Source organism: Fistularia commersonii, chromosome 17 (genome assembly GCF_037954325.1).
Source record: "Fistularia commersonii isolate RoL2024-O1a breed Wild chromosome 17, RoL_Fcom_v1.0, whole genome shotgun sequence".
NCBI lineage: Eukaryota > Metazoa > Chordata > Actinopteri > Syngnathiformes > Fistulariidae > Fistularia > Fistularia commersonii.
In genome coordinates, this window is record NC_141300.1 from 6,513,440 (window position 1) to 6,539,171 (window position 25,732).

At 40.6% G+C, this 25,732-nt stretch overlaps 2 protein-coding genes across 6 annotated transcripts; one reads left to right on the plus strand and one right to left on the minus strand.

Moving 5' to 3' along the window:
• Positions 1 to 494: 494 nt before the first annotated feature.
• On the plus strand, positions 495 to 18,460 carry phrf1 (PHD and ring finger domains 1). Of its 5 annotated transcripts, none has more exons than XM_086163228.1 (19): positions 495 to 586; positions 1,290 to 1,415; positions 1,570 to 1,680; positions 1,962 to 2,158; positions 4,563 to 4,646; positions 4,857 to 4,990; positions 5,374 to 5,465; positions 5,805 to 5,983; positions 6,256 to 6,388; positions 6,546 to 6,670; positions 6,838 to 7,031; positions 7,341 to 7,460; positions 7,905 to 8,059; positions 8,379 to 10,287; positions 10,402 to 11,669; positions 11,797 to 11,897; positions 16,387 to 16,539; positions 16,620 to 16,748; positions 16,864 to 18,460. In XM_086163228.1, the coding sequence occupies exons 2-19, from the start codon at positions 1,328 to 1,330 to the stop codon at positions 17,026 to 17,028; spliced, it is 5,337 nt and encodes a 1,778-aa protein (XP_086019354.1). In that variant the 5' UTR covers positions 495 to 586; positions 1,290 to 1,327; the 3' UTR covers positions 17,029 to 18,460. The 5 variants fall into 5 exon arrangements, with proteins under 5 accessions (XP_086019354.1, XP_086019358.1, XP_086019356.1 ...); XM_086163232.1 differs by having other exon boundaries at positions 11,797 to 11,879; positions 16,480 to 16,539; XM_086163230.1 differs by having other exon boundaries at positions 5,805 to 5,968.
• Positions 18,461 to 18,639: 179 nt separating this feature from the next.
• Positions 18,640 to 24,102, minus strand: irf7 (interferon regulatory factor 7). The gene is made up of 10 exons (XM_086163234.1): positions 23,949 to 24,102; positions 23,603 to 23,756; positions 22,518 to 22,689; positions 22,330 to 22,430; positions 22,181 to 22,232; positions 21,988 to 22,086; positions 20,868 to 21,070; positions 20,034 to 20,235; positions 19,816 to 19,931; positions 18,640 to 19,728 (listed from the first exon to the last, which is right to left on the minus strand). Exons 1-10 carry the CDS (start codon positions 23,954 to 23,956, stop codon positions 19,540 to 19,542), a joined length of 1,296 nt encoding a protein of 431 aa, XP_086019360.1. The 5' UTR covers positions 23,957 to 24,102; the 3' UTR covers positions 18,640 to 19,539.
• Positions 24,103 to 25,732: the final 1,630 nt, after the last annotated feature.

Consider the following 25,732-nt stretch of genomic DNA (forward strand, 5'->3'; position numbering starts at 1 on the left):
ATATATATATATAAGTCGCTGTATGTATATATATCAGAGTGACAAAGGAAAGGTATAGGTTTGAGAATAAGGTGGAGAGGTAAGAAACATCAGGCAGGTGTAAAAAATACAAGTTTATCAGTCCATATTGACAATACTAGGACAATGATATTGACCATATATACTGGGGGTTACTGAAGCTTGACTGTGTGAATCATTTAAGTTCAAGAAACATAACTTCCAGAAAAACCCCAAAGAATGACTTTGTGCCTCCAAGTGACCACTGACCTCCCAATAGATCTTCGAAAATTCAGTTAAATCCCTTGATCAAAATCCTCATATGGATGTATTGCGGGTTATTGCACTGCAATGCTATAGTGTTCTAGATTTTCTGGGCAGCTGTTGTATATTACATTGGCAGAAGTAAGTGTATCTACACGAATATGAAAATAGAGAATGAGAAATACAGTGGTATTGTGCCTTTAAGAGAAGCAGTCGTTCGTGTGCACTCGGCCATTTCCGTCGCCAACCAGCCGGTGGTGTCACTCAACAACCGTGGTGACTTCAAATCACTTCAAACATAGCCAACACCACATCGCTGAATAGGGTAGGTTTTAAATTAAGTCAAAATACTTCACTGGTACTCTGCAGTTGTCTGCATCTACTGAATGGATAATGGAAATTTCCCCACGCTGGATGTTTTTGTTCAAAGTCCGAATAGGCATGTAGTTCACTAGCTAAACGCTAAATTTAGCCTTAGCCATTCTGAATGTCGCTAACTGTGCATGGCTAATGTTACTAGCAAGCGTCAGTTGTCAATTAAGAACAGCATTATAGGTTAGTCATTATTGTCAGTGCATATATATGTCATTGGTGCATGTTGAGTTAGTATGCGTATATATTGCATGTGAGGAACCAAGGTAGCAACCTGTTTTGTGCCTCGTTTTCTTTGTTTACAAATGTAGCCATCCTCTGCAGGTAGCTGCTAGCTACTGAAGAGAACCAAGTAACTTTCAAATCTTTCCCAAGAGATTTACTCTTCATTCTCGATATGGTGATTCAGTAACCACGAGTCGCCGTATGTCAAATCATGTGCACAGTATCACTATTATATTGTTGAGTAAAGAAAAATCCATGCGTGAATGAAATGTATCTATTATACTCATTGAAAGTAAAATAGACACGATTTAAAGTTCAAGAGTTTATTCGATCACACACAAAATCCAACAAAATATTTTCTGCGCTTAGCTATAATTATATCTTTGAAATGATTTTTTAAAATGTTTTGCAACTGTCTTCTTGATGCCAAGGATTACTTTTTCCGAGAAAAAGCTTTTGATGATCAGATATGGATGAAGACGACAGCCCCGATGAGCAGATAAACCGCAGCACACCCAAGGGGAAAGGAAAAAGGGCCGCACTGTGGGCAATTTCAGGTAGTCTGGCATTTTTTTCCTGTGCAAACATGTTTCTCAGATGATGATGATGACAAGCATCATATGATCAGACGATATATTGGCGAGCATGCATCTTTCCGATTTGCCAGTCACCTCAGTGTTAGTTAACTACAATAGGAACATTTTGTCCTAGATGACTCTGACGACATTGAGGATGAGTCTGAGGATGGAGAATCTGATAGTGGTGATGAGGAAGATGAAGAGGAGGAGGAGGAGGAGGATGATGAAGGGAACGAGGATGATGGTGAGGATGTGTAATGTGGAATAATTGGTGTGGTTTCATGATTAGTTTTTCTTATTCATCCCACAGTCATTCAGAAGTGAAAGATCACTTTCCCTTGCCTGAAAATCAAGAGTATTGTGTCTTGACCAGAGCATTGGTTTTATAATTGAGTTACCTGTGGTATGTTTGATGCACATAAAGTATATGGCAATAACACTGATGGATTGATACATTCAGGCCTTTTACGTGCTGATAAATAATTTTCACATACCTCCTACCTATCTTTTTCAACATTTCATTAGATGATGAGGAAGAGGAGGATGCTAAAGCTGAAGATGTTGCTTTGGGAGAGAACTCTGTTGCTCTTGACGACATGAGCTCAGATGAGGATGCTGAGAAATGTCCTATCTGCCTCAACTCATTCAGTAGCCAGCCGGTGGCAACACCAGAAACCTGTGAGCACTACTTCTGTCTCGACTGCATCCTTGAATGGACCAAGGTAAATTTGACTGATCGCTGGATTTTCAAAGACGCAATAGCTTTACACCAATCTCTGATGTAGGTTTTATTGTACAGTTCAGGATGGGGCCGGGAGCTTATGAAAAAATTAATATCACAGTATTAAGAAGCCAGACTCTCCAATATGGGTTTATATCACAATATCTGTTGTGTTACTGAGAATAAGATGTCAAGCTTGTCAAACTCAAATCAACCCGCTGGCTCTCTGAGCAGCTATCTTTAAGAATTTCTTTATTTCTTGGACCTCTTAACGGTCTGAATGTCTCTTCACATAGTTTTATATTGAATTTTTTGCAAATTTTTTGTTAACTTTTATGTCTTCCTAATTCTTTCTCTTATAAACATGGTTTGGTGGATTTATGGTGTCTTTTTTTTCTTCAATATTTAATGTCATTTTTATATTTCATTATAACCAGACAAGAATATCAACGTAGATGAAACACAAGCACACAAGTAGAAAAAAAAGATAATTTTTTACTTGATTAAATAACCAAACTGTCTACATTATACATTGGACCTATGAAGATAACCAGAGAGATGACAGCTGCATGAACACTGGACACAGTGCCATTTGGGATCCCTGAATTCTCAGAAATTGTTATTGTGTATATATAATATGAAAAAACTTCTGAAGTCTTCTAAATAATATTTAGCTGCCCTGAATAAAACCTGCCTGTGCTGGTTGGATGATGTCAAGTTGATTGGTCAGCTGATCAGCTAATGTGTTTGGAAATGTTTTCACATCACAGTTTAGAGGTTCCTTGGTCTTTGTTGGCCTGGATCTACTTCATTTTTATCTTGTACATAGTAAGACTAATATTTGTCTACATAGCACGAGCTCCCATGGTCAACCCTTAAGACACTGGAGATATTATATATCCCTCTTCTATTTGGCCTATGGACATCTTGGGGTGTCCATAGCAAGAGCAGGTGTGTGTCATTGGGGTCTGGGGGACCAGAGTAACTGACCCCCTGGTTGATCCTCTCTAATTTCTCTACGGGGCAGGCAGAGGGGTGGCTGATGCTAAGACCTGCATCTAAGACGCCATCCACTAACACCTGGAAACCCTCCTAAACACTGTCAGGCTCCTGTTCGCAGACCTCTCCTCAGCCTTCAACACCTTGCAACCAGAAGCTGATCACCCATTTCCACCTTAAACACAGGTTGCAGAGGGTGTTTTTTAACATCAACTTCCCTGACACCCCCTTCACCTCCACCGGCTTACCACAAGACTATATCCTGTCTCCCCTGCTCTTCATCCTTTACACAGTTGACTGCAGGTCCACCCAACCAAACTGCCACTTGGTGAAATTTGCAAATGACCTTCCTTACTGTCCCTGTTTTCTGGTACCTCACTCCACCACGGTTTAGCTCTTCAGGACTTTGTGCACTTGTGCAATGCCTCCTGCCTTGAGCTGAACGTGAGTAAGATCAAGGACCAATAGTGACCTTTTCCAGCAGTCAGAGGCAGCTTGCTGAGGCAGTCACCCCCACATTCCAAGGGGAATCAGTGGTGAAGTACAGGTATCTGCGCACTGTCTTTGACAAACTCCTGAGGTTCTCCTCAAACATAAGGAGATCCACAGCACATGTCATCAGTGGTAGTACCTGCTCAAGAAGCCGAGATCGTTTGACGTGAGCAGAAACATTCTGACCACGTTCTATTACTCCTTCATTGTGAGTATGACATTCTCCTTCACCTACTGGTTCCACTCCATCACCCTGCAGAACAGTAACTGCCTAGTGAGCACTGCCAAGGCCTGCTCTAAATCACAGGCAACCCTGTCATATTTCTCTCCCTCCTCCACAACCAGCAAACTGGGAGGACAGGTATCATGATCCTACAGGATCCATCCCTCATCCTGTCCCCAGCATTTGTGGGGTTCCCCTCAGGACACAGATTTTGCTGCCCCGACTGCAAAACCCAGAGGAGGGCAACCTTTGTCCCCAGGCTATTCCAGTTCCTCAACTCCCAACATCTCTGAAACCCCTCTCACTACCCATCCCTCTGAGTGTATTACTGTTCATGCTAGTTATAGATGTACAGTTCATCGTAATTATGTAGTTTTTCTATTTGCTTTTTGTATATTTGTACAGATATGTATGGATGTACAGCCATTTGTATACATGTGCAGATGCACAGTTTATTGATATAATTGTATAATTTATTTATAGATATTTGGCTCTTTGGATGCTTATGCTACCCTATGTGCCCTCCCATTGCCCCACAGGGATAAGAAAAAAAAATTCTGATTCTTGTCAGATTGTTTAGGCCGTCAGTATTGAGTGTAGTGGTGCAATCTTGTGACGGAAATAAGTATTTCAATTACAAAAGCTTTGAAAAATCAGCCTGAAGTAAACGTTACTTTTTTTTTCATTGTAGAATGCAAATTCATGCCCTGTGGACCGTATTGCCTTCAACAGCATCTATCTGAGGAAATGTTACAGAGGCAAAGTGCGCAAAGTGGTGAGTGTTTTCAGTCCCCATTTGGATTATTCCTGGACCATTTAGAGATACAAGATACTCAGTTGGAGTTGCTAATGTAATAATGAATAATTATTATGGGGTTGTGTTTTTGTGACAGATATATTTCTTTCATATATGCAGCTATCTATCTATACTTTAAATATGAAACTATTTGTGATACATGATTAGAATGATGATTCCTTAATGTAGATCACAGTGCAAAAACCTGTAAAGGAACAACAAGAGGACACAGTTGATTTGGATCTGGAGCAGACCAACTGTGAGGTGTGTAGAGGCAGCGATCGAGAGGACCGGCTTCTGCTCTGCGATGGCTGTGATGCTGGGTGAGGCAGACATGATTCCAATAACTTAGCTGATTTGTTTCAAACCCTAACCTGTTTCATGGTCTTGCGTTTCTTACTGAAAGGCACCACATTTACAAGTAGTTCTGATCACTGGATCACTGAAAATATTGCATCAAGCATTTTTTGAGAACAGGATGTTCTAAAAAGGAGTGACTAGGCTTCTTCTTGTGGCTACTGACTTAATACATCATGAAAACTAAAGACACACAAAATCACTACATATAACTACAGTGTATGTTGTGTATATTTATTCATCATTTCAAAAGAGGCCAACTGGACCTGGGTATGTTACACAACTGTAATGGTAAATAAAAAATACTGTCATACCCTTATACAATATTGAAACCATATTTGTTTTACAGCTACCACATGGAGTGTCTAACACCACCTCTTGATGCCGTACCTGTGGAGGAATGGTTCTGTCCAGAGTGTGAAGCCAACAGTCCTAATTCAAGTATGATCATATAACAATTGCCTGCAAAATTCACATATTACTCTCCCTGACACAGGACAAAAAAAAACAAAATATCATATCTTGTGATTTATTTTATTTAACCTTTTTGAGAAATTTGAAGTCAGAAACAGAATGTGTGGTAAAAGGTTCATAAGGCCTTAGATATAGATCACGGGATTAATATTAATTCAAAGTATACTTACAAAGTAAGTATACCCTGTGGATTTGCTCTTCAAATCTGGACCATATTTTTCTGTCAAGGTCCATTATTGAGGAGATCATTGCATTGTTTCAATTCATAAGCATCACAAGTCACATGTTAAACTCATGTGACTCAAGGGGTTTCTCCAGAAGAAGTTGGTGGTACACGAAGACTACCCTCCACGGCCCGCCCTGCCACCACCCATTCCCAGGCCCGTGTTGCAGGTCCCACTCGAGCGATTGCTCGTACCCAGCAGAGTGAGCGAGTTCGAGCTAACGTCAACCGTCATCGCATCACACAGGCACGCACATCGCAGGTTTGGCATGATGCTTCTGTTTTGGCTCATTTTTCTAACTCACTTTAACAGCAAATGTACAAGGCTGGTCTGATGGTGCATGTCTTGATCTTTCAGCGTGTTGTATTTAAAGCAGACCAACTAAAAACATCTTACTAATGAAGTTGTTTGTTTACATATCATTTACTCACTGAGAGTAGATTGGCATTGCAAACCTTGTATTTTGTTAGTGTGGTGTGTGTTGTAAAGGTGTGCAGTAAAACAAAAGAGTAATCTAAACTTTTTCCTCTTAGCTGGCTCCCACATATCTGATGCAGTCCACTTGGCTGGATGAGACAATTAATGCCGTGGTGGCTGGGCTTAACACATCTGTGTATATAAGGGACTTCACATCTCGTGTCCCTGCTAGACGCAGGCGCAAGACAGGTCAGTAAAAGCAAATGTAAAAATCCATATTTTAAATATTTTAAACAAAGTTGATACTATAAGAATACTGACTCGTAAGGCACCGCTATAGGGTTAAAATGGAGATACGCTTGTCATCAGGAATGACTTTATTATTGATATTATTGATTTAAAACAGCTAAGCGCAGGAATGTCAAAAGCAAGAAGACAGCCTCTGCTAAGGGTGCTAAAAATAGTTCTGCAACTACAAATAACCGAAGGAGGAGACGTAAAGTGAGGAAGACAAAATCCAGAAAAAAGCTGGTGAGTTTATCGATATTACTTTTATTTCGCTTTTTTTTTTATTTTTTTTTTTTTTAATGCATAAAACACTGAATGTGACTAGTACCAGTAATTGCTAATATTTTTCCTTAGCCTTAAATGCATTTGTTATCTCTAAATAAACAGTCATCTTCATGTTTAACCATTAGGTACAGAAAAAAACTCCTACTCCCCGGAGTCGCATCGCCAGTAGTCTTGGAATCGCAAAGGACAGGAAGACCCCTTCGCTTCCGACAGTGTATCGGCCAGTAGAGCATACACTAAGCAGCATGCGTGCTGACATCGGTGCAGCCTCCCTCTCCATCTATGGAGATCCGTTTGACCTGGATCCATTTGTGGATCGGTACGATGACTTGTTTGTGTCACTGAGATGATCCAAAATATTAAATGAAACAGGCTGATAACTCAAAATAAAATATCTTCACTGCATACAAGAGGAAATTATTACAATATAATAAAAACAAATCAAAAGTCAGCATCATGGTCATCTGCAAAAGTAATAAATTGAATGTTACATTTTAACTAAATTACATTCATACAACTCTTTCAACATTCACTGCTCAGTTTATTATTCAGAAAAACATAATATTTGAGTATTTTTTTTAGGTATGCTGTTTCATAATTAAAACCATTAATCTATCTATTTAATCAGCGAGGAAGAAGAACAGGACCAAGTGACATCACTGCTGGAGGCCAAAAGACGAGGAATCTCTCGATCAGCACTTCGTTCTCACCATCCAGTTGCTAGACCAGTCACCGCAAGCCTTTCGCGGTAAAAACTCACATTTCAATATTTGTTCAAGGCTTGCTTGGCACCAATAGTAGTTTTTGTGGGAATGTAATATTGAGTTTCAATTGTAGAAACTCAATGTTAAACCAGATTTCTAATTCATCCCATCATGTACTACTTTGTTAATTTATCAAATGGTAATGCATCAAAGAATTTCTGTAACCTAAAAGATGTATCAGATCCTTATGGTACAGAAAGTGAAAATTCCCTCTTGCAAATATGTTTGCCTTTTACCATTGCATCATGTCAGGTGGCAAGATAAACATTCTCTTCATCTCATGTCCTCATGCCATGGATTGGCTTAGCCAGGTGACCCCATTAAAAATACAAAATCAGGTCGCATCAGGGGTTTGTGCCTTGATGGGTTTTTACATTACCACATGATATTTGTTTTCTTTGTTTCTATGTTTCCTGTGTTTATAACAGGAGGGGCATGGATGTCCCCCAGCCTGGAGGTATCGTGGAGGCAGCCCCAGTGCCCGACCTGCTAGGCAGCATTCTTTCCGGGCAGAGCATGCTCTTGATGGATAGCTCTGATGTCGTCATTAATCGAGACGGTTCTCTCAAAGCTACAAAGCCAAGTAAGGGTGCATGACATATGGGTCGCTTGTGTAGTTGGGTAAGAGGAGATTGTGGCCAGATAATAGTGGGAAGAATGAATCAGAGAGCCACAAACCCTGTGACCTCTTGTCTCTTTCAAAGATAGCTGATGCCATAAAAATATAACTCTTAACATACCAGCTGTAGAATGTCAATCTTCACACTCTTCAGCCTGGCACCATGTGTTCCCAGTGGGCTGATTGATTAGCTATTTGGCCATAACAATTTCTTATCGTCTCTTTGAAAATAAGGTTAAATTAATATTTGCTTATGTTGGGCTTATAATGTCTTTTGTCCTAGTGAGTTTGCCATCTGGATTAAAGCCAGGATGCAGCAAAGGCAATACTTCAGGAGATTCTAGTTTTTGGACGAACCCTGGGATTGCACCTAATCAAGAAGATAGTTCTTCGTCTCTTTCCAGTGGCGATCGAGCAGGATCCGCCTGTTCACTGAACAGACCTCCGAACACTTCTCTAGTATCTTCGAGCGTACCCTCCTCATCCAGCCACACTCAGCCATCTTACCATACCGAATCCTCAGTTAGAGGTCATCTGAATTCACAGCCACATCGAACAAACAGACCCATATCCTCGCTAGCTCTCCCAGGAATCAGTGGAGTCGGAGAAAAAAGGCAAAAAGCCCTAGCTATGCATCCTGCGCCCAACTCCTGTTCGAAGAGTAATCAAGCAGTTCCATCACAACCTCAAACTCAGAAGGCACCAACGAAGCCAATGTGGGTGGACGTTTCCGTTCTTCCTAGGATACCCAAAATAAAACGAGAGAGCTGCAGTGTAACTAACGACATTGCTGGATGCAGCAATAATAGTAGTAGTGGTAATAGTAGTAGCGGCAGTGGCAGTCGGAGTAGCAATGGTAATTCTACAACCAACAGGAAGCGTCATGGCATGCCTGAATCATGCATTAACAACCTTGCAGGGGACAAGAATAGACAGCAAAGTGTAGACCAGCAGGGCAGGGGTGACCATCAGGTTCAGAGAAGCAGATCTGATGGAACGGGGTCTTCAACTGCCTTCTCCAACTCGTTCTCTTCTTCCTCATCCAGTGGCTCACCATCCACTCAGCCGTGTCATTCTTCTTTTTCCTCCTCATCTTCATCGGCCATCAGTTTTCGCATTAACGCCAGTGGAAATTCATGGCACTCAAGGAGACTTAGCATCCCATCATCAACAAGCGGAGGCAACACACAGGTACAGCGGCGAGAAAAAGAAAATGAAACAAAAAAAAAACAATTGCACAGAGATAAACAGATGCTGCTGGCATCATGTGCCCCTGTAAACAAAGAAATTGACAATAATAATATCTATGATCCCTTTAATCCTACTCTGTCAGACTCGGACAGCTCAGATAATGAAGGAGAAGGCACTAGCTTGGACTGTAGCTCTAGACCAGATTATTTAGAATCCAATTTAGGGATCAAGCAGGAGTTTCAAAGTAATCGGCCGCAGGTTCATGTCAAAACTGAGATGACGGAGTCTAAGATTTCAGAGGAAGAACCAAGGAGAGCTCTTTGTCAGGAGACAGTATCCCAAGCAGCCAGATGCTTAGATGATATTGTCAAAGTGGAAGAGGACTCAATACTATTCGGTGCCAAGCTTGAAAAACAAACCACATTGTCCCATGTGAAAATTAAGCAAGAACCAGGGTTGGATGATGCAGGGGAAGCTGAAAGGTCTGGTGATAGCATCAAAAGTAAAATAAAGTTTGAGACAAAGGCTATCACATTAATTGTTGACAACAGCATGTGCTGTCTAAAATCCGAGATAAAGACTGAGGAGGAGGAAAGTGGACAGAGTATCATAAATCCTGTCGCTGATCCTCCAAACCTAAAAAATGAATCAGTATCCAGCTCAGCTTCCGCCAAGAGGAAAGACAAGAAGGAAATCCGATCAGATTCCACACATTCAACAGATTTTATTGGTAAGAAAAAAGATGTTCCATCAGAGCAGCGATGTTCCGCCTCTAGCAGCTCAGAGTCAGATGGAGACAGGAGGGGAGATCATTCCTTCGGCAGCAGAGGCAAACGGAAAGACAGTGATAAGGAAAGAGAAAAGGGTTCCAGGCGGTCAAGATCCAAAGAGCGGAGGAGGACGTATTCATCCTCAGAAAGTTCAAGGTCTAGTTCCCCAGGGAGGAGTCACAGAAAGAGACATCAGTCCCCATCACAATCCAAAGACAGAAGGCAATCTAGGTAAATGTATAGTAATTTTGATGTATTTCTTGCTTTGCAGTTTTTTTTTATTTGTAAATATCATACTGGTATTTTTTTTCATTGCTGATCATATTGTATGATTTGTTGGTCCAGTTCCCGTTCAAGCAGCAGAGAGCATTCAAGGAGGAGGACACAGAAACAACAGAGCAATGAAAGGGGTGATTGCAGAGGGAGAAACCTAGACCGAAGCTGGAATTCAAAAGACAAGAGACAAGAGCGGCATCAGTCAAGTTCCTGGTCTAATTCGAGAGCCAGATCGAGATCAAGGGAAAGAAAACCTTGTCGCTCTCAGTCAAGATCACGCTCAAGGTCAAGAAGCCGGTCAAGATCTCGGGAGAGGAGGAAGGATCACGCACGGAATCAGCAATCCTCTGTGTCCATCAGAGACAAGGTAGAGGCAAGATCAAAAGATAGAAAGAGACCTAGGTCTAGATCCAGCTCAAAAGAGAGAAAGAAAGATGATGGCTACTCCAAAAGTGCACAAAAAACACCAGGATCCTGTTTTTCTTTGTCTAAAGACAAAAAGGCCATAAAGAAAGAGAAAATGCTCCCTCCTAGCTCTCTGAAAGAGTGCGTCCAGACTCAAACGAATAAAGAAGGCACCTTCTCCCCTGACCCTGTCTCTAAAATTAAAAAGGAAAATGAGGACTTCATGGGAGAAACCCAGGCCACAGTAGCAGTAATAAAAAAAGAGAAAATGATTGCAGAAGAAATTAAGACAGAAAAACAACCATTGGTGGATATGTTCCAGGATTCCCCCATCTCCAGGTCAATAAAAAAAGAAGATATTGACACTCCTTTTGTGCCAAAGAAAGAAGAAAAAGAAGAATTTGTCTCCACAGAACCTTTAGTGAAAAATGAAAAATCCATCAAGGTAGAGGCTTGTGAAAAAATCAAGACTGAACCTTGTGAAGTCCCCATTATTAAATCAATACCAGCTTCTCCAGAAAGGTGCAGTTTTACTGCTGTCACCTCACCCTCCACCCTGAAAACATCTGATCCAATGGGCGGTCTCCCAAAAACAGTTCCTCAGTCCCATCCAGATGTAATGGCCTCAGTGAAACTGCCAAACACTCATCAGTTGACTGTCCCTGTTAAACAAGAGGTTCAGCTGCATTCAGACTCTGATGAGGACTTCAATGTAGACGTGATGCTCGACAACCTTGACAATGTGAAGTGTGAGCATGTGGAAGACAGTGGTGTGGCTGTTAAACAAGAGAAGGATGAACAAGAAGGGAAGGATGAGGCAGAACCGGTCTCAATCTCAACAATAGCAGGAGCCAAAACCAAGACACAGGGGAAGAGAGTTACCTGGAACATACAGGAGCCCAACAGCCCTCAACCAGAGAAAACTGCAAGCAGTGAGCATTGTGACTTGATTTCTATACATTCCATTTTTCTGCTCATTTTAGATCATTTTCCAGAAGTAATGGAAATCTTGGTCCCTTGCTTGCTACTGTTTCAGAATGTTTTTCTTTCTTTCTTCAGAGCTGGCCCTTTATAAATTGAAGCTGAAACAGGAAGGAGCTCGCAGGCCGTCTTCTGCAGTCCAGACGACCAGTGCTTATCAGGTGCTTATAACCACTAAGGTAGCGATTCAAAGCATTTATTGTTAAATGTACAGAGTAGAAACGAGTTTCCCCGTACTGTGAAATTCCCACTATGCTGCCCCCAGTGTATTGGGGATATGTGCTGGGAGAAGAGTGTAAACATTGTTATAAATCTGATTTTTATATATATGAATGTGAACATTGCAATAAGACATTTGAGTGCAGGTACCAACTGCATTTGGTTCAAAGCAGTTTCCGAACCGCTTCCAGCACTTGCTGTGATTGAACAACCAGAGGAGGGCAGTATTCACCTCGAAGCGTGGTAACTCGGGAACAGAAACTGATGGATTTTTTGACTAAATGAAACTGAAAGCCAGTGTGAAGCTGAATTCCTTCCAAGAAATTCCATTGTATTAGTATTCCAAAAGTTAGCTTCAGCCACCAGGCTGGAACAGTTGGGTTTCAGTGAATAACCTTAGGTAGTACATAGTTCAGCAGCTGACTACTTCAGTTAAATATGCTGTTGTTGATTTTAGAAGTGACTTTTTGAATGATCAGCAGGGTTAACAAAATAAATCCTTTTTACCAGTGGAAGAAAGGCTTGAAAGTTGTTGCTTAACATTTTAGACGTTTAGAGTCTTTAAGTCGAGATGTGCAAGAAACTGATTTGGAAAAAAAAAAGGATATATTTATGCTTTCAAAAATATATAAACACTTCAAAAGAGTCCTGTGTGATGATATTGTTCAGATATATTTCATAAACACCCTGAGAGAAAACAGATCTGTCACATATCAGCAGGTTAAATTTTGGGTATCGCTCTAGAAAATGTCTAAATTTCATGTTGCTTTTGAAATGGTAAGAAAATAATTATTTTCCCCTTTTGGTCAAAACATGAAATCATTTTCAGTCTGGATCATCATTAAGTCATATATAAATATATATATAGTGCCTATCATAAGTATTCACCCCCTTGAATGTTTTACCCTTTTAGTGCTCTCAGAAATCAATCATGGTCAATAAAATTTGGCTTTAACACAAACATTTATTGGAAAAAACTCTTAAATGTCAGAGTGAAAACAGATTTCTTCAAAGTAATGTCAATGAAATAAGAATATATAAAGAAATATAATTGTTTGCATAATTAATCACCCCCTGCCAATCAGTATTTTGTAGATGCACCTTTGGATGCAATCACAGCAGTGAGTCTGTGTGGATAAGTCTCAATAAGTCTTGTACATCTGCCCATGCAATTTTGCTCCATTCTTCTTTGTAAAACCACTCAAGCTCTGTCAGGTTGCGTGGGTATCGGGCATGAACAGCCCTTTTTAAGTCCAGCCACAAATTCTCTATAGGATTGAGGTCTGGGCTTTGACTCTGCCACTCCAGAACATTTACCTGGTTCTTTTTTAACCATTTCTTTTTTAACAATTCTGTGTATGCAGTATGCTTCGGATCATGGTCTTGTTGGAAAATAAATCTTCTCCCAAGCTGTAGTTCTCTTGCAGACTGAATAAGATTGTCCCCCAGGATTTCAGTGTGTTTTATAGCATTCATTCTGCCCTCTGTCTTTACAAGCCTTCCAGGTCCGGCCGCTGAGAAACATCCCCACAGTATGATGCTACCACCACCATGCTTAACAGTAGGGATGGTGGGTTTTTGGTGATGTGCAGTGTTTGGTTTCCGCCAAACATGACGTCTTGTCTGATGGCCAAAAAGCTCGATTTTGGTCTCATCAGACAAAAGAATATCCTGCCACTTGACCATGGAGTCTTCCACGTGCTTTTGGGCAAACTCTATTCGAGATTGAATACGACTTTTCTTCAACAGTGGCTTTCTCATTGCCACTCTCCCATAAAACTTTGACCGGTGAAGAACCCGGGCAGCAGTTGCTATTTGCAGTCTCTCCCATCTCAGCAGCTGAAGCTTGTAACTCCTTCAGAGTAGGCGCAGGGGTCTTGGTTGCTTCTCTCACTAGTCTCCTACTTGCACTTGCCTTCTTAGTCCACGACGGCGGCCTGATCTAGGCAGTCACACAAGTGCCATATTCCTTCCATTTCTTGATAATGGATTTCACTGAACTCCAGGGGATTCAGTTTTTGCCAATAAGTTTTTGTGTTAAAAAAGCCAAATTTTATTGACCATGATTGATTTATGAAAGCACTAAAAGGGTAAAACATCCAAGGGGTTGAATACTTAAGATAGGCACTGTATGTGTGTGTGTATATATATATATATATATATATATATATATATATATATATATAAAGTCCCCTTTTTTATTTTATTTTTTTTTATTGTTCATCTGGTATCATTAGAGGGGAAAAAGAAGTCCAATCAAAACCCATTGATCCAGAAATCATGGGGTGTATTACAAACAGAATAACATTCTAATCATTTGCAAAATGGGCGGCATGATGGCACAGTAGTTAGTGCAATTTCTGTGTGGAGTTAGCATTTTCCCCCGATGTCTCTAGGTTTCCTCCCACAGTCTAAAAGCAGGTGAGCTGGAAAAATCTGGAAAAATTGCCCAGATGTGCGAATGAGAGTGAATGGTTGTCGGTCTATGTGGCCTTGTGATTGACTGGTGAGCAGTCCAGGGTGTACCCCGCCTCTCGCCCGATGGCAGCTCGGACAGGCTCCAGCATACCCTGTGACCCTGAGCAAGATAAGGGGTAAACAATGTATGGAAGGATGATTTGCAAATCCCTTTTAGACCATATTCTCTTTTATGTATTCCAAACACAACTTGAAGCACTGATTTCATCGTTCCTTTCTAAAATTACACTCATTCTCGAGAATTTTGGGGGGAAAAAGAACATTCGAATTTTTAAAAATGGAAGTTTTCCCTTGTTTGCTTTGTTGACCTCGGATCCATAATGGCCCCATGGCTCTATCGCTCTGTATTTTGTCTGTGACCATATGCTTGTCATTATCAATCTGGGCGGGCCTAGAATTCAGTCTGGCCAGTCCAGGACCCGCAGAATTATGCTATGAAGACCCATGTCAGAGTATGGCTATGCATTAGCTTTTAAGGAAGGACATTCCTGAAAATGACATAATCTTCATGGCATCTTAAATAATCAAAATCCTGTGTGTGTGTGTGTGTGTGTGTTGTTTTTTTTTTGTAGCATTCCGTCATGTCATGGAATTGTTAAGTTAACCCACGCCCACTCTGTCTCATGACACATGCTTGCTCTCTCAGCATTCTACTCAAGCTCTGTGTGCTTGAGCAACTGAGGGTTTTGTTCCAAGGGGATGTTTAGCTAGGAAAGTCAGCAGGGTGTTCTCATACTACTCAGGAAAACATTCTAAAAAGCTGTCATCAGCTGGAATGCTTTGGATGGGGTGAACACATCAAAGTGCATGGAGATAAAGACCCTCCAAGGTCTCCCCTACTATCAAGTTCATATTTCATGACTATCTTTGCTGGTTTCTACAGTCATCTCATTGACAGAACTGATATACTGCATTACAAATAAAGAGGGGATGCAAACAGTCATCCATGTAACTCTTAAATATCAGGGCTTTTTCATGTCTACAGAATGACGAGGGTGGCACAAAGAGCTGAGATGAAGCACTAAATTACCGCCTCAGTTTTGCAAAGGAAATGTTACTATTTAGTTGAGCTGTGAGGGATTACAAAGAACAGATGTAGTGGTAATATGGTTCCAAAACTGAAAGAGGAAGAAGACTGATTTTTTTTTTCCCCAAATGGTTGCATTCTGTTTAGTCTCAGGGTCACTGTTAAATTCAATAAGAAAAATGTAAATACAATAAGAAAAGCTGGTAGAAGTACACTGTTGTGCAGTGGACCAATGCTATTTCTTAGAATTCATTTTTATTAAGCTACACTGAGGAGACTCCCATCTAATATCAATGGAAACAATACATTATGGACTTGATCTTTAGCTATGCAAAGTTTTGAAACCATTTGTGACGTTTTGAATTTACAGGCACCTTGCCGACTTTATTAAAACCGCACAAAAGCCAACAATTTGACTTTTGATGACATTTTTGAATGCCAATTGCTAAACGCATGATACGCGCTGACATCGAGTGATCTGACCTCAACCTTATTTTGAGGAAAAAAAAACCCTAAGATTCTCTGTCAGCTTCCTCACAATTACAATTATTACATCATCAACACCCCACCCCCGGTCTAACTCATGGGGTACACTCAACATGTATCAGTTTGGTTTTCTTCCAGTGCCAGATCATCAGTAAAAAAATTTTGGTTTAAATGTTAAGGGCCTATAGTTGTATAAAAGCTGTGAATCTTTCACATGTTCACAACAGATTTCCATACTTTTGAGTTTGGACAGGAGACTCTGCTCACATCATTATCCTGTGGTGTTGATCTTTTTCAGTGGCATTTGCTCATCTGAAAGTGATACGTAACAGCCTTCATAAAATAACTAATCATTTTTTATATTTGCGGGCTCAGTAACTCAGACCAAAATATTCAAGCTACTTTTCCACGGTTTTATCTTCAACCCTCTCTCAACACTTTCCTTTCTTGACACACAGACTGTTAGTGGACCAGCTTCTGCTAGTGTTCCCTTTAAGAAAGACTCTGTCACTCCCTTATGTCCCTCTTCTAACTCCGATGGTCGTCATAAGGAGGTGTTACCTGACTCGGGGCAAGGGGAGCCAGGCGGTGATTTGTCAAGAAAGGACAAAGTAAGAACTGCTCTTGGAATAATATTTGATGGCATTATTTGTTGAAAGCCTTTCTTGACTTTTGGCATTTCTGTAACCAGTACTTGAAGAAGCTCCACATGCAGGAGAGGGCAGTAGAAGAAGTAAAGCTAGCTATTAAACCTTTCTACCAGAAAAGAGACATCAACAAGGAAGAATACAAGGAGATTCTCCGTAAAGCTGTGCAGAAGGTGGGTTACACCGTACATTTGGTTTAAGATATTGAATTTTTTTTTCAATGTAATTTTACCAATAACTTCAAGTATTTCATATTGAGTCCTGTCCTGTCGTTTTCCCATTTATCAGGTGTGTCACAGTAAAAGTGGGGAGATAAACCCAGTGAAGGTGGGCAATCTGGTCAAGGCCTACGTGGACAAATATAAGCACGCTCGGAAACACAAGAAAGGAGAGGATTCAGGAAAGGGATTGGAGGTCCAAACTGAGCCCTCGCAAGTTTCTGAAAGTCCCTAATGGAAACCATGGGCTCTCCATCACCAACAAACACTTGTAGTCATTTGTGTTTTAAATTACTCCTTACCATTGGATGTAGTCTGAAAGTTCCGGACATGCTGATCAACAGATTTTTTCAACTGTCATTGCAACAATATGCAATGGAGTCGTGATGTAATACTTCTATGATTTTTCACCGCTCAGAACCAGTTATTCCTTTTTTTTCAGCTGGGGAGCTTAATAGGGAATTCAGAGATTGTGCCTTTAAGAGGCAAATCTCCAAGAATTTCCTCTTGAGCGATAAATCAGGTAGCTTTCTCCACAGGCGTTACACTGGGGGAATGCAATGAGCTCTCCCCTCCAGCTTTTTGTTCTGTTGCATTCAAAGTTATTTATCAGATGAGATGAATTATTTGACTATTTGAGGAGTTTGTGGCATAAATAAATACACTTATGCAATCTTTGTATAAAAGAAGTATCCATGAAATAACTCAGCAGTTTGGTTGTAAATAATTTATATTTGATATTTCCTCTCACATGATCGCTTCATTTGTGTTGCCTGTTGCAAAGTTACTGATTAAAAAAATGTTTGTAGTTTATTAAAATTGTTTTTATTTGAAAGCATCTGTGCACTGTCTTGCACATCTCTTAAGACTGTGTGTCCCACAAGCGAACCAACAACAAATATCAATGAAGCATTGTGAAATTAATATTTGAGTTGTGTGTCTTAAAAACAGCATTATCTGTTTTTGGGCATTTTTCTTTATTTTCCACTGTGGAAAACGGACATTTTACAGACATTTGGGCTTTAGAGATACGTGGATATATTTGTCTGTTTGCCAGTTCTAAAATAAAGGCGCCGTTTCCTTTGTGAGCAAAGGGAGTTGATTAATATTGTTGCTGTTCTGTAACAGCGGCAGTAACACTTAACAATAGGTAATGCAGAAATGTATTTGTAATGTATAAATGTTTGTCCACTACTTTCCAATTTCCAACTCGGTGCTCTTATTTCCATATCTATTTTACCTTTTTTTAAGAAAAGCTAACTTTCTGCATAGTTTCAATCTTGCTCTCAGCATTATACGGTTAAGGGGACATTCTGAGACAGTGTTTTTCATTAGAACTGATACTGTTAGTATAAGTGAGTGATGGTTGCTTTGACGCTGGTCACAAAGTGTGTACATGAGTTAGTTGACTGTCTTACCTTCCTCCTGGTCATACCAGGTCAACCTCTGCCACCATATCCGAACCATTAATAATTCACAGACACTTGCTTTGTTCTCCATTTCTGTGTCAACATTATGGTGGTTGGTTGGCTGGGATTTCCTTGGATTTCTTTTTCTGGGATTTGTAAAGCTGATGTGTTTTGAGTTTAAGCCGGTAAACGGGTGCTTGTGGCTTTTTGGGAAGGAACTCATTTTAATTTAAAGGCCAGACTTTTCTCAGATCACCTTATCAATAAACCGCTGATGAGAAATAGGGTTTGTTTCCATTTAATTCAAGTTCTTGTTCATATTCTGACAATGGTCTTTGCTTAATTTTTTTTAGACTGTCCAATTCAAAAAATAGGATGTTTGAATAAAAATAAGCATAGAGGCACAAGAAAGTTATTAAAAAGTCACCCCCCCATCAAAGTTACAGGTCTCCGGGTCTTAAGCATTTCGATGCTGAATAAGTTAAAAACTACTACTAGTAAATTAGAACTTTATTATTGTAGAATAATGCCTGAGGTTATCTTCTCTTGGCTAAAATTTTCAGGTATTTCCACCATTTTTAGCCTGCTGACTTTTTAATCCCTCTGACACTAAACAGCTTCAATTGGAGTTTGACACATGCATTGTACAAAACATGACAAACAATCTGCATTTAACAGCGTTATAAATATTTGATAAGTAAAATCTTTATATTTTACAATGACTTCATTGGGATAGTCTGATGGTCACCTTGCAATAAAAAAGCAACAATACCATCTTACTGTCATATACAGGGGTTCAGCCAATGAGCTTTCAGCAGAGCAGTGTAACAGTCAGTTTCAAGATGTGCATCTCCGGTACTTATGTAGTGCAAAAATGTCAGTTTGTGCTTATATTTATGTGGAAATAATTTGTATGGAGCAGGAATTGCAATGTATGTCCATGTTGCAAAAGCCACTAAATCTGAGCTTAGGTTGTGATTGGAATTGGTGTTGGGTCTAACAAAGAGTACAATAACACATGACAGCAATATACTGCATTTGAATCATTAATCGCATTAGTAACTTAGTCATTACATGCTAAACAACATGAATAACTGATACAGGGAAGAAGATCCAGGTGCTCTTTTCACCTTTTCAGGTAGCTTTGTGTTTACTTAATAAGACAAAGTATGTTCTCCTTATTTTATGTACTGTCAATGGGGAGTAACTCGGTTCATTATTATATTTCAAAAAAGGAACACATTATTTGCAACAACTGACTTTTTGGGGAAAACAACCCCAAGATGTAACTATGGATTTGCAGTAAGTTTCATTTTGGATCAGTTCTAGATAAAACCTCACATGTGGTTGAGGAACAGTTCAGCAGCCCGTCCTGGATCTTCAGAACCAGGCAAACTAAAGACCGAGTTAATGAGGTCGTAGAGGCTGTTGTGCGATATCTGAAGGCTGACGTTGGTACTCTGAAGAGACGAAGCCCCCTCCATTTGGGCTAACTCGTGGAAATATCTGCAAATCAGCGGGACCACCTACAGAACAGGCAGTGAGATTACAAGAGGGAAGCTGGACTACCTACTTCCTGTCTTGACGGTATATACATGGAAAAGTAGTGTTACCTGGACCACAATAAGCTTCTTCTCCAAAGGCTTCCCATCTGGAAACATCTCTCCGAAACACATACTGACGGTGTAGGATGGAGAAACACCGTTCGCCTCTTTAAACAGCTTCAGCTCTGAAACACGGAGTCAATCATTGTTTTCTGTTACATTATTTTGGTTTTTAAGAAGACCCACTGACACCGGCAAATTTGCTCAACCATTTCGTCCACACTCACCGTTCACATACTTCTCAAAGCTGAGGAGCTCTACCATGGTGTTTTGGGGCAGTTTTCTGGGGTTAGGATGAACTGTGCTGGGGTTATCGGTGCTCGCGAACACACGGCAGCTGTCCTGCCTGTATGCATAGATTCCTGTGTCCCGTACCTCCAAGAGCAGACCTCTCTGGATGATGTTTAGGATGCGATTGGTGTATTCAATCTGGTGTGACGAAGGTGTTGTGAAAATTAGAAAAATTATAGTTTCCCTGTACTTTTTCTATGATACTTGTGATTTAATGCAGCAAATAATTTTTTCAAGCTAAATTAACCCGTTTCAACTCAAAGCATTAAGGGAATAGTAGTTGATTATCCTTTCTCTGCGAGTGATTTAAAGTACTGTTATTATTTGCACTGGTAGAATTAAACTTATCAAATGGTAGTCAAAAACAGACTTCTACATAAAGGTAGAATAAAAGACTATACAACCTTGTTTAATGGAGAATAAAATGTTGTTCAAGAGAATAAAATCTTGTGCAATAAAATCCAAATTGGGTTTATTACAACCTAATAATCCATGTATTGTCAATACCAATATTTATGATTGCTGGAAGACCCTGTGTGAGATGCAGGGTTGCCAGTCAATTACAGGCGCAACTCTACAACCACTCGCTCTCTCATTTACACCCAGTGACAATTTTGAGGATTCGTTTGACCTACTTTTTCGAGAAGCCTGTGAACCAACACACGTACACACGGGGAAAAAAATGCACACTTCACACAAAAAGCTCCAAGTTGGCCTCAGACCGAGCACAAAAGTGACATTTTCGCAGCGATTGCAGGTTGCCGCAGTACCTGTTTGTGGTCCAGCAGGCCTTCTGTTGTCGGAAAGCAGAGGTGGTAGGCGTTGAGCTCCGGGTCCTCGTGGTTGTAGTGGAGCTGGAGACGGGAAGCGTTCAACGTTAACTTCAGCATTTGTTTTTTCCTGTAGTTGATCGAGATCTCCAAGTCGTAGATGCTTGGCTGCGGAGGTGAACCGTCGACTGGATGTGGATTTACTTTAATTAAAAAACAAACAGGGAAAAAAAGCCAAAGCAAGACGATGATTCAGATAATACAAAAATTCGAATCTCAATTTGCACATGTAAACAAAACATCCTATGTGTGCACCAAAGTAAGTTATGGTGTTCCGCAAATATTTGTGCTTGGACCAATATTTTTACCCTTTATATCAGACCTGAGCATTTTACAGCCCACAAGGCACATCTGGCCCGTTTTGTTTTTTATCCGGCTCGACAAACTATTTTCTTTGAATATTTTATAAAGTATTTTCAGTCAATATTGAATTTAGAAACTCCTTATTTTTTCCTTTTGTTTGATTTTGTATCGATGACTGCATACTAAATAATGTTGGCACATTCATATGATCATTAATGGTTTTAAAGTTGAAATAAAATGCCAAAAAATGTAAATTGCAATTTTCATTTTGTACCATTTACATGATACCTTGTTGGCCCATGCATAAAAATTAAATAAGAAATGGGGCCTGCCAGACAAAATAATTGCCCACCCCTGCCTTATTGTATTATTTCACCGGAACCTAGTAGCTTTTAGCACTGCTGTTGTTACGTGTATGATATTGTTTGTACGCGTCCCTCCTGACCCAACCCTCATAACACTAGCCTCTATCTATCTTGTTCTTTCTCTTTCTACCCCAACCGGTCGAAGCAGAAGAATGCCTGCATTGTGCTTGGATCTGTCCAAGGATTTGAGGATTCTGCACCAGAAAAGGACAGTTTCCTCGCCACTGTCAAAAAGTGTTTGCTAATAGGGTAATATTGGGTTTCTATTAATCATTCTAGTGTCGTCCAGACCCGCTTTAAATCTCAAGTGTCATGAGAAAACTCTATTGTAATTTGGTGCTACGTAAAAAGAATTTGACTTGACTTAACTTGACAAAGTGCATTTTTTTTACCTTCATAGTAGGACTCTGCATTTGGTAAAAGTTGTGTGTTATTTCCAACTGTTGCAGTGGCGGGATAGCTTCCGACAAAAAACTCCTGTACCCACCCATCTGTCAGACAAAACAATCATGTTAAAATGTGTTTAAAGTGCATGGCAACAAATCACAAATCAAATCAATGTATGAAAATTAAACAGATAAATACCTATTGGCTGGTTTCCAAGATCTAAGGCCATCAGCTTATGAGCAAGATTGCACTATTTTCGGAGAAATATTTCAGCTTTTAGAGAATCTATGAATATATTTAAAAAATACAATTTAGCACTATTAAACATGCATCGAGTGAAAGCACACCTCATCGGCCGAGGAGTTGAATTCTGCGGGCGAGCTATAGATGTCCACGGGCATGTCGAAGCCCTCATGGGAATCTTGTTGGGGTGGGCTTTCATAATTACCTGCAAACAAACAAAACAGAAGCCGACGCTCGTCCAAGGTACTCGTGCACATGGTTGCATGTGCACCCCGAGCATGCGCGTTCTTACTCCCGGTATTGATGACCTCATAGATTTTGTGAGGGTCTTCCGAGTTCCTGGAGTTGTCATCTATCATTTTGAAGTGCTTAGAGAGGTGGTTCAGCGCACAGCGGAAGTTGGTTTTCCACCTGGCCTTGTCATCGGGGAAGTCGTTGATTTTACCACTTGCAACAGCCCAAGCCTGCAAACATACATAAACACACACAGCCACGCTGCTACTCACAGAAGGACAAGAAATCGTTTCGAACCGAACAATCTATCAACTGTTATTGCTTTACGGACTAGATTTTGACAAATCACCGTTGACTTGTGTCAAGAAAGTTCATTAAATCTGCTCTTCATTGAACCTGTTTGTTATTCACTCATTGATTAACAAACATTACATGACATTATTAATTTAATGTCATGTAATGTCATGTAATATAATCTATGCTGCTCATCTTGCCCTCAGGGTTCTCATGTCATGCAACTGTTCACCCTCTCACACACACAGGGCAATTCAATGTTTTCAATAGCATGTTTTTTGACTGTGGGAGGAAAATAATCTGAATCAAACCAGGAACCTTCTATCTGTGAGGAGGTAAGTGGTAATCCATGCATCAATGCCCCGCTCCTCTAATCTGTTTAAATGTAAACATTTAAATGTAAACATTTAAACAGACAAATGTAAACATTTAAAAAGGGCACCAAGCACCGCAGATATCAGCGACAAGAGGAAAAGCTAGCCTCCTTTTGAGAAGATAAAATTATAAATAATCGTTCATTGGAAAGCACTCTGGCTCCCTAAGGCAGACATTATATTCACTTTATTGGTCATTTGTTTTGTTTTTTATTGGAGTAAAAGCAAGGAAAATATTCCTGTCAAGATGTTGGGAAAATCACTTGTTGCCTCTTTTCAGCTGGTTCTGCCGGCTCTTACTGTAAGCCCTGCAAACATAATTCGGCCCAGACTTAAATACAGAAAAAAAATGCAGTCACAGCATTTTAGACTTCCTGGTTGGTTCCTTGTTTGCCGGGAACCCTCAGCAGCAGCGGAAGCAGCAGCAACGGCGGCGGCAGCGGGGCACAACTAGGGTCCAAACAGTAAAACTCACCTTGAAAATTTTACAGTCCTCCTCATTGCAGTCCTTCCGGGAGTTGTGTTTCCACGGTACCCTGAATTTGTTTTGGCCAATGTAGCACAGACCCGTGTACTGGCCCGTCCTCACTTGCTCCAGGAGCCAACTGGCAAACTGTGGCTTGGGAGGGCTAGGAAGGAGAGAACGCAGACGGGTCACCCTTCACCTCACCCTGCTTGGCAAGAAGAACTCCTCAAACTGGATAAACACGGCAAAAACTGGAGTAATCTGAGTACCAACACATGTTATCCACTTTCACCTGGAGATACCTGACACTCCAGTTAACAAGTGACGTCATTGGGAAAGGAGCGCGTTTTCCTACCTTTGCATGACAGCAGATGATTCTGGTCTGGATCCCTGGAGCCTACAGGGTGCTTTTTAAAGACACACCCCCCCGCCCAAAAACCCTAGCGTGGGAGGATGCAGTTTCCTGCAAGAACGTGGGTGTCGATTTCACGCGGGAGGTGCTTGTCTCTCGAGTGACGGTTGTGCGCAGACGCTGGTGAACCGAGGACGCCCTCCGCGCGGAAATGACGCAACGCACAGCGTTTCGATGGGACGAAAGTAAAACCGGGTTTCCGGGTTTGCACGGCGTCAATTGCTCGGGATTTCATCACGTCACGAGTCTGACATCATCGCGTGTTCGTGGTTTCCACCAAGGCCGTGGATGGGGCTGTGCGCTCCGTCACTTTTATTTACCACCCTGGGAAGGGATTCCATGTTTGCCAAATCGGAGATCGTTTCACTCATTCGCTTATTTCAACCGACCCCTTCACGCATATTCTGGAAATAAGCACATTTAGAAAACACATCTTAAGATATTTAAGCATCCGAAGGTGAGCTGCACTTTGGTACTGGTGGAAGTGTCATATGGCACGTTAATAATTGTTGAACATGAATATGGATATCCCATGATATTCACTCGCTAACTCATTACAGGCCTGCTGTTTGACACACACACACACACACACACACACACAAACAGACACACTGATGACTATAAATTATTCCTTTGGGATCTTTGGCCTCATTGGAATAACTGTATTGGTGTCTCTGTGGAGGTTTTCATTCATCCAGGTCACGGGCAAGTCTTGTCAAAATCTACTCGTAGCAACTGGACTTGATTTTTTTTTTCCCTTGAAGACATTTCATTGCTCCTCCTTCATTTCGAAGTAACCTCTCTGAAAATCAAGTCTTGGTGTGAAATCCCATGGTGTAAGACAAGCTGTAAAATAACCCACGCCTGTCTAAAGATGCTTAATAGTCATGAAAAACAACACAACATTGCGGTTGAAGAAGTAGATGAGTACCAAAATACCAATGCATTTCAACCAGGGACTTTTTTTTGTCACATTCCTGCAGGTGTGCAGTTGTACTGTGTAAATGAGACAGACTTTTTATGGTCTGTGTGTGTGATATGGGGGCTGCCCATCACAATGTCACTAATTTCAGCCTACTCAGATAAAAAAAATAAAAATAAAATAACCTGACCAAGCTGAAAAGATTCACTTCCTGGTTCCAATATCTTTTGAGCTGAGCACCTTATTGCCTGGCTATATCGTGACAGTAAAACACAGACAAGACTCAAACACACATGTTGGAAACAGGGAAATGATACACACTATAATGGAGCACTTCCCCATTCCTACTCAGGCAAAGAAACAACTGAGACTTGCTTCCATTGTCCTGGTGGACAACAGATGTCTAAAGGTTGAAAAAGGATATGGGCCCCATTCTTGAAAAACCATGCGGAAGGTGGTCATAGAGATACTTTGTTTTTATTTGCCATTTAAAAAACGAATCGGTCACATCGGCTCTTCAAAGATATTTGGAAAAGTAACATCAGACATTTGGGTATCCTTACTGGCACTGAATATAAATCTTCAACATTGCAAGACCTGGTAACAATCTGATATTAAACCTAAGACCAATAATGCCCCCTTCATTCCTCTTTCTTCTTGACACTCTTTTAAGCACATTTTATCAAAGAAGCATTTTTAGGAACTCGGGGCAACATTTTACTACATATTAATCAAGATTTAAAAACAAAAGATTTAAAAACAGTAATAAAATCTGAGACAGCCACACCCTGACCACGTGACTATT

Excerpts from the sequence above, each read along its gene's own strand:
- phrf1 (XM_086163228.1), top strand. The coding sequence starts at position 1,328 with ATGGATGAAGACGACAGCCCCGATGAGCAGATAAACCGCAGCACACCC. Across the intron at positions 8,060-8,378 it reads TCTCAAAGCTACAAAGCCAA|TGAGTTTGCCATCTGGATTA; the intron begins GTAAGGGTGCAT and ends CTTTTGTCCTAG. Across the intron at positions 11,898-16,386 it reads AGGTGCTTATAACCACTAAG|ACTGTTAGTGGACCAGCTTC; the intron begins GTAGCGATTCAA and ends CTTGACACACAG.
- irf7 (XM_086163234.1), bottom strand. Across the intron at positions 22,690-23,602 it reads AGGACTGTAAAATTTTCAAG|GCTTGGGCTGTTGCAAGTGG; the intron begins GTGAGTTTTACT and ends GTATGTTTGCAG. Across the intron at positions 22,087-22,180 it reads TCTTGGAAACCAGCCAATAG|ATGGGTGGGTACAGGAGTTT; the intron begins GTATTTATCTGT and ends TTTGTCTGACAG.